Source organism: Tyto alba, unplaced genomic scaffold, assembly GCF_018691265.1.
Source record: "Tyto alba isolate M040663 unplaced genomic scaffold, T.alba_DEE_v4.0 Super-Scaffold_22, whole genome shotgun sequence".
In the NCBI taxonomy this organism is placed as follows: Eukaryota; Metazoa; Chordata; class Aves; order Strigiformes; family Tytonidae; genus Tyto; species Tyto alba.
In genome coordinates, this window is record NW_024881296.1 from 31057531 (window position 1) to 31070421 (window position 12891).

Genomic DNA, 12891 nt, shown 5'->3' on the forward strand with positions numbered 1-12891 from the left:
TCTACTTAAGGTTAGATTAAGCCCATCTAATAAAGGTAAACAGTTAGATTTGGGCTGGCATGGTAAGTACAGCTTAGAATGAATGCTGGTTAATAACTTAAAATCAAGATAAAGCTGCATTAGGCACAAAGCTGTGGATAGATTGTGGCTTGGTCCATATTAAGGTTGGATCAAGATGTGGAGCCCAAGGCATGGTTAGGAAAGGTTGTTAGCCTGTGACTGAGCAGGAAGGCAGATAAAAGTAGGAATAGTAGACTGGTCATCAAATTAAGGATAAGGCAATGATGAGTAAAACCACCTCTTTCAGGCTCCATTTCCAGTTCCATTTTGAGTCACTATGGGAATGGATTAGGAGCTTGTCATAGAATTAGAGTAGACACCTATCATAGCGTTGCCATTTTCATAAAATACAAGCCGGTCTGTGCAGCATGGGCAAGCACTGACACTAGGTGTTGACGGAACATCCAAGGGCATGTCAGATTGTACTGCAATACGCTTTAAATAAGCACACAGTGAAAAGTATCATGAACATTTCTTACAGAATAAATAGTTTCGTGTTAAGACTGAGGGCAACCCAAATATAAAGGCAACACAAGCAAGTAGAAACAGCACTTCAATCGGTAATCATTCATTACATGCATATGGAGGTAAATAATACACAGGTAAGAATTGTTTGTTTCCTGACCAGGTATTTCCCATTACTGACAGGAATGCACCAACTTCCATCATGCGCATGACTGCCTGGTGGCTGCAGCACGTATCTCCACCAGCTGCACAAGTGCTGGTACCCCACCTACCACAACTTCCTGGGGTATTTTTAAAATTTATTTATAACATTTCTCACTGCTTATGTTATGTATTCTTCTAGGCCTCTTTACACAAAAGCTGTTTACATTTACAATAAATAATCTTCTATCCAATTCCACATGTGCTTTTCCCCTGTGGGGGAATAATATCCTCTTATTTTCCACTCAGCTCCAAGCCTGGAAATGTTTATTTCTTGCTGCTCTGAGGTCTTCATCTGTCAGCCAGAATTTGGGATAATTAGCCTTTTCTGTAGTAGACTTAAGTTTCTGTTGAGTTACCAGCACTAGATGAACTTGGGTTCATGGCTGAACAGCCACAGACAGCTCAGAAAATACAGTTTCAGTGTCAACGACGCACAAAATTTTAAATCTGACTTGATTTGGCATTTTGCACTTATTTTTAATCTAAAACCCACTGCACATGTATAACGCATCCTCAGCTATTTTCAGATAAATGCATTTTCAGTTTATTCTATCTTTATGACTTTTTATGGGAATAAAGAATTTTAATTTTAGAGTAATATATTAATAACATAAGGAAACGTTACTTTAAGAACCAGAGTATGTACTTTGTTAAATCATTCTAAGAACAGCTTATTCAAAAAAGAAAGCAGCCTAATTAAGTACTTTTGTAAAAAAAAAAAAAAAAAAATCCCACAAAAACAAAACCACACAAAAAAGCCTAACACAGAAAAAAACAAAACAAAACAACAAACAAAAAAAAAAAAACCAAACAAACAAAAAAACAAAACCAAACCAAAACAAAACAAACAAAAAAAAAAAAAAAACAAAAACAAAAAAAACAACAACAACAAAAAAAAAAAACAACAAAACGAAACGGAAAAAAACTCTGAAATTTTATAAGGCTGTTGCTTTCCCCAGTTCGTCTTCGGTTCCCGCTTTCCCCCCCCGTAGGAAGCGCTCCCGGGCCGTCAGGGGTGGGGGCCGGGGCCGGGGCCGGGGCCGGGGCCGCCGAGCCCCGCAGCCGCAGGCAGAGGCGGGCGGCACCAGCCGGCCCGCGGCGGCCCCCGGAACGTCCGGGCCGAGCAGTCGGTTCCTGGGGGGGGCGGGATCCGGAACGGAGCTTCCGGCGGGGGAGGCGCGGCGCCGCCGTCTCCGGCTGAGCCAGGGCCCGGCGGGGGCCACCGCTCGGCCGCGGGGCCCGGCCTGGCGCCATGGCGATCCCCATGGTGCCTATGGAGACGCAGCTGCAGAGCATATTCGAGGAGGTGGTGGTGAGTCGGGACCCGGAGCGCCGCCGCGGGGGAGCGTTGTGGGCGGGCCGGCCTGGGCCCGGTGTCCGGGGCCCAGCGGCCCGCTGAGCTCCCCCTGCGGGGTCGGGGGGCATCCCGGAGGAGGTAAAGGGCAGGGGAGAAGGGTTTGTGATGCTCCCGTGCGCTGAAACCCCGGGGGTGTGGAACACCACCGGCCTCCTGGGCGGCAGCGGGCGCGGCGGTTTCCCAGAGCTGGGATCCTCTCTCTGCTGAGGCTTTATAGGGGCGCTGACACGGAGTAGGACTGGGCATGCAACGGGGGGAGTCATATTGCTTACCCAAAATCAAGTTACAGTGTGCTGAGTTTTCTGTAGAATAAGCAGTGGAAGGAGATTTCGAAGTAGACTGTGAATGTCTTGAGGAGACGTTTTTCTCTCCAGTAAACATAATGGCGTGAGTGAATTGTGCAAATATGCTCGCACGATGGTACCTGCAAAACGAAGCATAGTTCAGTACATCATTAGACTATAATAGACTATTTCAGTTGGATGGGATCTACAACAACAATCTGGTCCAACTGCCCGACCACTTCAGGGCTGACCAAATTAAAGCATATTGTTAAGGGCACTGTCCAAATGCCTCTTAAGCACTGACAGGGTTGGGGCATCGACCACCCCTCTAGGAAGCTTGTTCCAGTGTTTGACCACCCTCTCAGGAAAGAAATGCTTCCCAGTGAACACTCCAAACCTCCCCTGGTGCAGCTCTGAACCATTCCCACGCATCCCATCACTGGGTCCCAGGGAGAAGAGATCAGCACCTCCCTCTCCTCATCCCCTCCTCAGGAAGCTGCAGAGAGCAATGAGGTCGCCCCTCAGCCTCCTCCTCTCCAAACTAGAGAAGCCCAAAGTCCTCAGCTGCTCCTCACAGGACATGCCTTCCAGCCCCCTCACCAGCTTTACTGTCCTCCTGGAGGCATTCAAGGACCATCACATCCTTCTTAAATTGTGAGGCCCAGAACTGCTCACAGTACTCAAGCTGAGACTGCACCAACACTGAATACAGTGGGGTAATCACCTCTTGTGACCGGCTGGTTATGCTGTGTTTGAGGCAGCCCAGGATTTGGTTTGCTTTCTGGGCTGCCAGGGCTCACTGCTGACTCCCACTGCCAACCAGGACCCCCAGATCCCTTTCTGCAGGGCTGCTCTCTAGCCAACTCCTCTCCCAATTTATACTTGTGCCCGGCCTTACTCCATCCCAGGTGCAGGGTGCAGCACTTACTAATTTCATCCCATTAATTGTAGCCCAGTGCTCCAGTCTATCTACATCCCTCTGCCAGGCCTCTTGTCCTTCAAGAGAGAAAACAGCACCTCCCAGTTTCATATCATCAGCAAACTTGCTAATGGTGGATTCAAATCCTGCATCCAGATTGTTGATAAATACATTGAACAGAACTGGCCCTAGAACTGAGCCCTGAGGAACACCTCTGGTGACCAGTTGCAAGCCAGATGAAGCCCCGTTCTCACTACAGCCCTTTGAGCTCAGCCCTTCAGCCAGTTCTTCACCCAGCACACCATGAACCCACTCCTCGCACAGCTGGACAGCTTGCCCAGAAGGATGCTGTGAGGGACAATATCAAAAGCCTTACTAAAATCCAGACAAACTACATCCACTGCCTTCCCTTCGTCTACTAGGCAGGTGACTTTATCGTAGAAGGATATAAAATTTGTTAAACCGGACTTTCCCTTTATGAACCCAAGTCATTGGGTCATAGTTTTGTAGAGCATAAATGAACGAGCTTCTTGGTAGATGTGAGCACTTAATGGTCGGAGACACTGGGATGAGAGTAGCTGGTAAGGTCCTGAACAGGTGCCCGACTCGTGTTTTGGACAGAAGAGGCTGGACAAATTGTCTGAACTAGAAAGAATATGTAGATCTCATAAAGAAGTTTAATTGAAAATTATGTCTATCTGATGAATTTCAGTAGGAAGGTTGGGTTTTCTTTGCTTTAATTTTACATTATAAAATGCACAATGTACTTTTATTTGAATGGTGTTCAGCTGCTTGTAGCGTATTAATTGCTCATACACGAATGGTTTCTTATTTTGGCACTGTCATTCAGATTATGTTTTCAAATGTTTTACATTGTGCTTTGACTGTGTTGTCACATTGCCTGTTTTTAAGCAATGTTAATTGCCTAAAATTTTTAGGGAACAAAAAAAAAGGCCCTTACAACATTTCATTGCATTTTTGAAGTTGTAACTGAGAAAATAGCAAGTTGTTACTCTCACTGCTGCTGTTACTGACTTGGTGGACAGCAGTGACACTTACCTAAGTTTCTGTGTAGAACAGATGAGTATGGATGTCTCTTTTGCTTCTTGAGAAAGCCATGGTGTTATGGTTTAAACCCATCTGGCAGCCAAGTACCATGCAGCTGCTTGCTCACCCTCGCCCACCCAGGGGCTGGGGGAGAGAATTGGAGGGGTAAAGGTGAGGAGACTTATAGGTTGAGTTAAAAACAGTTTAACAACTGAAGTAAAATAGACTAATAATAATAGAAAATACAAAGGGGTAATGCACAATATGATTGCTTGTCACCTGCCTACTGATGCCCAGCCTGGTCCCAGCTACTGATCCCAGAGAAGAGAAGATCCCAAAAACCGCAATTCTGGAAGCAAGAGCTCCACTTTCTGGCCAACTCCCATCTATATAAGCATGACATTATATGATATGGAATATTTCATTGGCCAGTTTGGGTCTGTTGCTCTGGCCGTGCTCCTTCCTAGCCACAACTGTACACCTGCACTCTAGCAGGATGTGGGAAGTTGAAAAGTACTTGATTTCTTAGCAACAGCTAAAAACACTGGTGTATTATTATCATTCTTCTCATACCAAATCCCATACTGAATCCAAAATACAGCACTATTCTAGCTACTAAGAAGCAAAATTAGCACTATCTCAGCTGAAACCAGGGCATATGAGTAGCAGTGACAGGAAGTTCTAGGCTGTATGATTTAAAAGGATCACCAGAAAGATTATTTTGTTACATGCTTTTATTTCTGCAATATAAGAATGAAAATACATAGTGGTCAGTTACAGATCACATCTGAGTATAATATGAAATTCTTGCAGAAAAAGTTGTAGTATAGTATTTTCCAGAAACAATTTGCTGATGCATTAGAAAAATGATGTAGAAGCCTTTGAGCAAAATTGAGTTAAAAAAAAAAAAAAAAAAAAAAAAAAAAAGGAAGGAAAAAAGAAAAAAAGAGGAATATTTTAGGGGAGATAAATTGGATATTCATATATAGTCTTTCACCTAGTACAAGACCATATAATAATTCAATGGAATATAAAAGGCAATGCATCTAAACTCAGATGAGAAAGTAATTGTATATAATTGATTTGAGTAACTTAATGTCACGGAACATAAGTGGGACAGAAACTTGCTGAGATTCAAAACTATTAATTTTTTCAATGTATGAAAAAAGAGCCACAATAACAGAATCAATTTCTCCAGCTTTGGGAAGTAAATTAATCTCTAGGTGTTTAGAAGAAAAACAAAACCAAAGAGCCTTAATCAGGATCCACAAGGTATGTCGTTTATATATTTATATGAAAACAGAGCAGTCTGGACTTCGAAAGAGTCTAGTGCAGCAGAATAAATTAGTCTTTCTCTGATACAGTCCCATAACAATACAACTTATTCTTTTGTGCTTCATCCTGGTGGCATGATACTCATAGAAAACCTCTTGACAGTAACTCACTTGGGGTTTTTCTCTTACAGAAAACAGAAGTAATTGAAGAAGCTTTTCCTGGGTGAGTGTAATGCTAGTTTGTTTGTGCAAAACTTTCTGTATAAATGTATTTTTCTACTTGTGCTCTTTCATTGGGTACTGCTAGTAACTAATGTTTTTGTTTGCATTAGTATGTTTATGGACACTCCTGAAGATGAGAGAACCAAACTGATCAGCTGCCTGGGTGCTTTTAGACAGTTCTGGAGCAGTCTTTCCCAGGTTAACATTTACTTTGTTGCTTACATGTAGTTTATATACTTTTTAAAATATAGTGATGCTCTGTCTAGTAGACAGACACTTACGCTATAAGGTCTGTGTCCAGTCATTCAGAATCTGGTTTCAGATATGACACAGTAAAGAACATGGGAAAACTTAGCAAGAAAAGAGATTAATTTTGACATTAATAAGATTATATAGTTGGTCAGCAGAGGTTGGTGTGCAGTGCCAATAAAGATAAGCAAATAGAAATATAACAGTAGAGAAATAAACAAAAAAAGGTAGTTTGTTACAGGATTTCTGGTAGAAGTGAATAGGGAAAGAGATGTTTACGTTCACAAATTACCTTCCAAAAATTAGATACCTCTAGACTCTCTTCTGTAATTGGAGACCTGGTCATTTTTGTTTTAACTGAATTTGATTATAACTGTGAAAAGGAAAGAATAATATAGAACAGTTCTATTTTATTATATTCTGTGCTAACTTATATGTGAAAACCAAAGTTGACTATAGAAATCAATGTTTAGGTTAGGAGGTGTTTCCACAACTGAACAACTTCTGATGGATGACTGGACTTCTTCAAAATAGATCGGAAATCTTGTAGGAAAAACTGTATGTTGGACAACTAGACAACTTCTACCATTTATAATCTTGTTCTTCTGTTAGTTTAATTTCTTTGTGGGAGGATACTATATGAATTTTACAGTTTGTTTCACTACCTATAAATACATTCTTTCTCCTCTCTACTGCTTTTTCAGGAATCTCATGAACAGTGTGTCCAGTGGATTGTAAGATTCATTCATAGCCAGCATAGTCCTAAAAGAATTTCTTTTCTTTATGACTGTTTAGCAATGGCAGTGGAAACTGGACTTTTACCACCCAGGTAAGCTATGTCGGAATGAATCAATAAGTAGGATACATGGAAGTTGTAATATTGGAGGGTATTTTATGATGATGACATAAAATTATTGCTTGAGAACATGTGCTTATTCATTCTTGCATTGTCTCCTTTGGCTAGGATGGTTTGTGAATCTCTGATAAACTCTGATACGCTTGAATGGGAAAGGACACAGTTGTGGGCATTAACATTTAAATTGGTCCGGAAAATTATTGGAGGTGTAGACTACAAGGTACTTTCCATCCATTCCTTTCTTTGTGCTAAGAGACGTTACTTTCTGGCTTTGGTTTTATGTCAGAGACATTCAGTGTTTCAAAGTCTGCTTTCATTATGAAAGAGAAAAAAAATTCAGTGAGATTACTTTTAATGTTTTTCATAGTTGAGCTTTGAATAGATAATTCTGTATGGACAATGTAACTCTTCCTACTCTTTTCTCTACTGCACAGTCATCTTTCATTCCTCTTTCAGTTACAAGCTAAATAATCATAATGCAGTTGTAGAAGTGGTACACATGGGAAAGTAACACTCTCATTGGCTGATGATCTCATAAGGCTGATGTTCTGTCATCTGCTCTGACCCCTGTTGCTATGTAGGGAAAAGGTCCTGAAAGCTGAGTCTTCAGCCAGGTACAGCTCTAACAGAAGGGATAGGAAACCATGCATCTCTTGCAGAGAATCACCTCACCAGTGTTGCTTAGGGTTTTAGAGCAAAAACCACAAAATACGACACTGTACTTTGGTCAGCCTGCACAAGCCATTGTAGGTTGGATGTCTCTGGATGCACATCAAAATTCCAACAGTTACTTTCTCGTCTGGGATATCCTAAGATTGAGAAGTTCCGTAAGGAGTTTTGTGTCATTAACATTCACATTCTCAGTTGCAGTCTGTCTTCTCACACTTAGCAACACATAACTAATTTGTCTGTCAAAATATTGTCTGATCGTATTGATTGTCTAATCTTTCTGCCAGAAATAAAGAATATCTGGGAATGTTAATTTTGCATACTTTCTTTTAGGGTGTGCGCGATCTATTGAAAGTGATCCTAGAGAAAATCTTAACAATTCCAAATACTGTGAGCTCAGCTGTTGTACAGCAGCTTTTAGCAGCAAGAGAGGTAACTAACTGAGTTTTATATGTTATCGCTATAAAGGAAGATACACCTCATTCTTTCGTTGTTACTGAGTTTCTAATAGCTGGGATGGCTCTCTTTGAGAATTGGTACAGTTCAACAGCAAAGAGTTACTCTTCGTGTTCTTTTCTGTAATTGTATTTTATACAGTAAACAGCTTTTGAGGGATATTGTAGATAAGCACTAAAATCCCTAACGGGAGAGTCAAGCCCAGTGTTTAACTTGCCTAGGGTAAGATGTATGAGATATACTGAGATTAATTTCTTTATTTTTTTCTTAGCGAATAAAAATAGTAATTGTTTTCAATACTTTGTAAGCAGACACAGAGGCACAGTTTTCCTTAGGCTTAAACAGTCTACCTTAGGCTTGTACAACTAAAACCAGGTTTTAAGCTAATATAATACTGTTAGAATACAACTTAAGAAGAAGTATTTTAATTCTTATATCTGTTTTCGTGGGCTATCTGAGATTAGTAGACAGACTACACCTTTGTTTTCCTTATCCAAAGTCTTTTACATCGATGTATTTTTTTAATTATAGGTGGTAGCCTACATTTTGGAAAGAAATGCATGTTTGTTACCTGCCTACTTTGCAGTCACAGAAATCAGAAAACTGTATCCTGAAGGAAAACTTCCCCACTGGGTAATGATATGATATCAAATTGTGTAATCTGGAGGTTTGTTCCACACAAAAGAAAATTACTTTTATTTTTCTAAAATGGAGTTTTTAAATGAAGATTTGAAAACTTCTATTCTAAGCTCTGTGTTTAGGCATGTAAATTAATATACAGGTTTGATGTGATTGCAGCAGCAGCTCCCTGAGCTCTTGCATGAAATTGATGACGTAGTTTTGACCAGTGGTCTGATGTTCGAAACCCTTGAAGCAATGAGCAGGTTTTGTTGAATACATTTGGAAATGCAGGTCATACTTAACCTACCAGTTTGTGCTTTCTCTATGGCTTCAAGATAAGAAAAATCACTTTAACTAGTGTTTTCCTTTTGTTTAAATTCAGTTATACAAAAATATTTGGGGCTCTGGTGCAATGAAAATGGTCATTGCTTCCAGAAAGAATGTAATGCTGATCCAGTTTTTAATTTTGTATTCTGTTAAAATAACTACGTGTCGGGACAAGAATAAAATCCCAACTCCCTTGAATTAATGGGAAAGCTGTTACTGAATCTTTTGAGCCCAGATTTAATCCAGAGTGTACTAATCTAGGTCCTTTGTCTTTGTAGAATTGTTATTCAAAGGCAAACAGAGATTTGTTATGAAACAAAATTCTAAAGCTTGTCTTAAATCATCTGTTACTAAATAGCGTACATTGAAATGATACAGTATGCACAGGAGAAACAGTTATTTGAGTGTAAACTGAGAAGAGTGCTTCCTGCCCCTTCTTTATAAGATCACATTTTTCCTTTTGTGGTTTTAGGTTCCAGATGATTTTTCCAACTTGTTGAAATGTGTAGTAAGCTGGTTATTTTAGTAGACTACTGTATATTTTATTGAAGTGTATTTTTAATTCTCAAATATTCCTTACCAGTATCTGGAACTTAAACCCTTAATTTATTTTCTTCTCCTCTTCTCACCCAGTTACTAGGTAATTTAGTGTCGGATTTTGTGGATACCTTCAGACCTACAGCAAGAATAAATTCCATTTGTGGTAAGAGAATGACTTCATGAATGACTTCAAAATAAATTAATTTATTTCGAACTATTTTGTTTCTTATAACCTTTTGGGACATTTATTCATCTAAGCAAAATGATTTGCAGCTAATGTTTCATGTTTACTCTTGTCAATTTGTTCTCAGACTTGCTTCTTTTCAGTTTTTGCTTTGAAGGGGAAAATTTGTATTGATGACATCAAAATATTTTTTTGCTACAGGCTGATGGTGGAAGTATACTACTTGTTACATGGCCATATAGTTTCTAACTACAGTAGACGTTAAGAAAATTGTAGGTTTTCTGTGCTCAAGGATTTTGAGTTAATACAGACCCACTGGTATGTTAGTCACAGAGTTTTCTGACTTCAATTTCCATTGGAGCTTTTGTAGCAGCTCAGCCTTATCCTTGTTGTTGCAGGCTTTTGTGTGAACATTTTCTAGCTCAAATGAGTACTAACTCTTTTCTGTGAAAGAAAAACTCACCTTCATTTATCGCTAGAAATCTGAAGAGTTAAATTTGGCTGTTTTAATTGTGATGCCTGTTGCATTTTTCTTCAGAGGTACAGATGTCTTTGGATTGCTTTGAGAATTAAGTAGCTTAATAACAGCTGCATTATTTCTTAGGTCTGAGCAAGGTTTATTGGAACTGAGCTTCTTCACTGAAGAGATTAAGAATGTAACTTTATAATACTCTAAAGCATTTTGTGTTTCAGAAACATGCAGTTATTTTTCTATTGAAAGGGTGGCATAACTTTAGTGCATATGACTGACACGGTTAACAGACAAATTTTTACAAGTCTTGTATGTATAAATGACCGGTATAGTTATGATTGAAGGGAAGAAATAAATATTTATTTACTACTTGTTTTATCTGATAGTCAGATGGCTAGTCTGGACAATAGAACTCATGGAATTTGAATTGACAGTGAGATTTAGGCCATAGTTGAGGTACCTAAATTTAGATGCTGATATACAGGTGCACTAGGGGCTTAATTCAGATGCCCATGTTTAAGCAACTGAAATAAATCCCAGGCGTCTAACCTACACTGACTAACAAGTCTTAAATTTACACTACAAAAAACCCTTCATGTGTGATCAGATGAATCACTATACTGACTGAATTGACTAGATGTCCATCAACTGTAATTGGAGTACAGATGCTTGTATTTGACTAATTTACTGAACAGAATCCTGCCCACTGTTTGTCTTACGGGGTGAATGAAGGAAAACTGAAAGACAGATTATATGCTTCAATTAGTAATACCATTTTCTTTGTGGAAAGAGTCAGTGTACCAAAATTAAATCCCTAGGTCAAGCAATGTCAATGTTTCTGGTCTTCTGGTAACCTATAAGGGTACTTTTAAATTAATATTTGTAAATATTTTTATATATGGGGTACCCAATCTGAATAAATGGGGATTTTACTACTTAGATGTTTTATTAGTTGAAAATTAATTAGAAAAAATGAGATCAGCCTGAAGCAATCCTATGGTAAAAAGCTTTAAACAGTGGAAGTTTAAGGAGAGCGTAAAAGTGGCCAAGGCCAGATTTGCCTCAGAATGATTAAACAATAGTCCAGTTTCACCGTTTTAGAATTTATGTTTTGTTGCACATAGGTCGCTGTAGTCTTCTTCCTGTGGTAAATAACTCGGGTGCCATGTGTAATTCATGGAAGCTGGATCCAACAACCCTTCGTTTTCCTTTGAAAGGTCTCTTACCATATGATAAGGTATGTCTTATTAAGCTTCTTAAACATGTTATATTCAATAAATATGAATCTTTTATATCATTAAGGGGGAAAAAATAATTTCAACTGTGAATATCCGATTGTTCCAGCTAGGCTAACATTGAAGACGTAGATGTTTTCACTGTGATATTTCAGTGATTTCAAGGTATGTGTGGAGAACCTTTAAAGTAGTGTGTGGTATAACTGCTGCCCAGGATGCTGAAGAACATGAGATATCTAATGTGCTTTGTGGGTGTATGCATGTGAGAGAGCAAGTGAGAGCAGAGTATTGATTGTAAAATTAGTTTAGCAGTGGGGAGATGAAAGAGAGTAGGAAGGTAGTATCTTCTTTTCTTTGCCCTTTGTTATTCCATAGGAAAGATAACTTAAATATAAGTTATATACAGTGGTGTACTGAAATAATTTGAAAACTGTAAAGGATCAGGAAAAAAATCATGTTGTCCAGCATCCTATTCCCCATATCCTAGGTGTCTAAGGAAGGATATAAAGATACTATAGCTAATGACATATATAGTGTTCACACTCTACAGCCATTATCATTTTGGGTGCTTTCTGAGTCAGACTGGGTTTCTGTATATTTTATAAGCCTTCCTCCAGCAAATATTTGTTCAGTCTCCTCTTGAGCCCATGTTAGCTTTGAAGCATCCTCAACATTCCTTTGACAAGGAGTTCCACATTTCAGCTTCATCTTGTGTGAGGAATCAGCTCCTGCTGTTTGTTTTGAACCTAGCTTCAGATAACATTTTTCTTTAAAGTGATTCAGCTATTGGAAGATGCAGAGAGGAGGTGTGCATGTCTGCTTTCTTTACCCTACTCATTATTTTTATGCATCTTGGTCATGTGTTTCCTCAGTTGTCTTACCTGGCTTCCTTTGAGTTCTGGACAGTCTTCCAGTATTTCAAGGCTGTTTCAAAAAATGTGCCATCCTTTTGTTGAATGAAGAATGTTCTTCTACTTGGTCCCCCATAAAATCTGTCACTTCTTAAGGACTGTAATTATTTTCTCCTTTCTTTTGGTTATCAGCAGCAAGATTTGCCATATAATAAATATATACATAAATGAACCATTCTTGCATAGTTTAACTAAGTATTAAATATAATCTTGAGATGATATATGTTTGTATGTGATTGCTTTTTCTTTTGTTTTTTTTTTTTTGTCTTTCAAGGATCTGTTTGAGCCACAGACTGCTTTGTTGAGATACGTGCTGGAACAACCGTATTCCAGGGATATGGTCTGCAATATGCTAGGTCTGAATAAGCAGGTACTGTACGATGCTGTAACATGTGATTTAATTCTGCATAGAATCTGCACTATTCTTTTTCTCTTTTCTTTGCTATAGCTAACTAAGCAAAACAGTTTAGGTCCAGAGAGTGAATTTTTTATTTTTATTATTTTTATTTTTATTTTTTTATGAGATCATATTAGGTTAA

The 12891-nt window shown here is 39.0% G+C and overlaps 1 protein-coding gene across 2 annotated transcripts in view; it reads left to right on the plus strand.

The window, feature by feature from the left end:
• The first annotated feature begins 1900 nt into the window (after positions 1 to 1900).
• MED23 (mediator complex subunit 23) overlaps positions 1901 to 12891 on the plus strand; it is a 39345-nt gene continuing 28354 nt past the window's right edge. For both annotated transcript variants that reach the window (XM_042795874.1, XM_042795875.1), the window contains exons 1-10: positions 1901 to 2041; positions 5802 to 5833; positions 5943 to 6030; positions 6786 to 6910; positions 7046 to 7157; positions 7940 to 8038; positions 8594 to 8695; positions 9644 to 9713; positions 11331 to 11443; positions 12627 to 12722. In XM_042795874.1, coding sequence (XP_042651808.1) covers positions 1982 to 2041; positions 5802 to 5833; positions 5943 to 6030; positions 6786 to 6910; positions 7046 to 7157; positions 7940 to 8038; positions 8594 to 8695; positions 9644 to 9713; positions 11331 to 11443; positions 12627 to 12722 — 897 coding nt within the window. In that variant the 5' untranslated portion in view covers positions 1901 to 1981. The remainder of the gene's footprint in view (positions 2042 to 5801; positions 5834 to 5942; positions 6031 to 6785; positions 6911 to 7045; positions 7158 to 7939; positions 8039 to 8593; positions 8696 to 9643; positions 9714 to 11330; positions 11444 to 12626; positions 12723 to 12891) is intronic.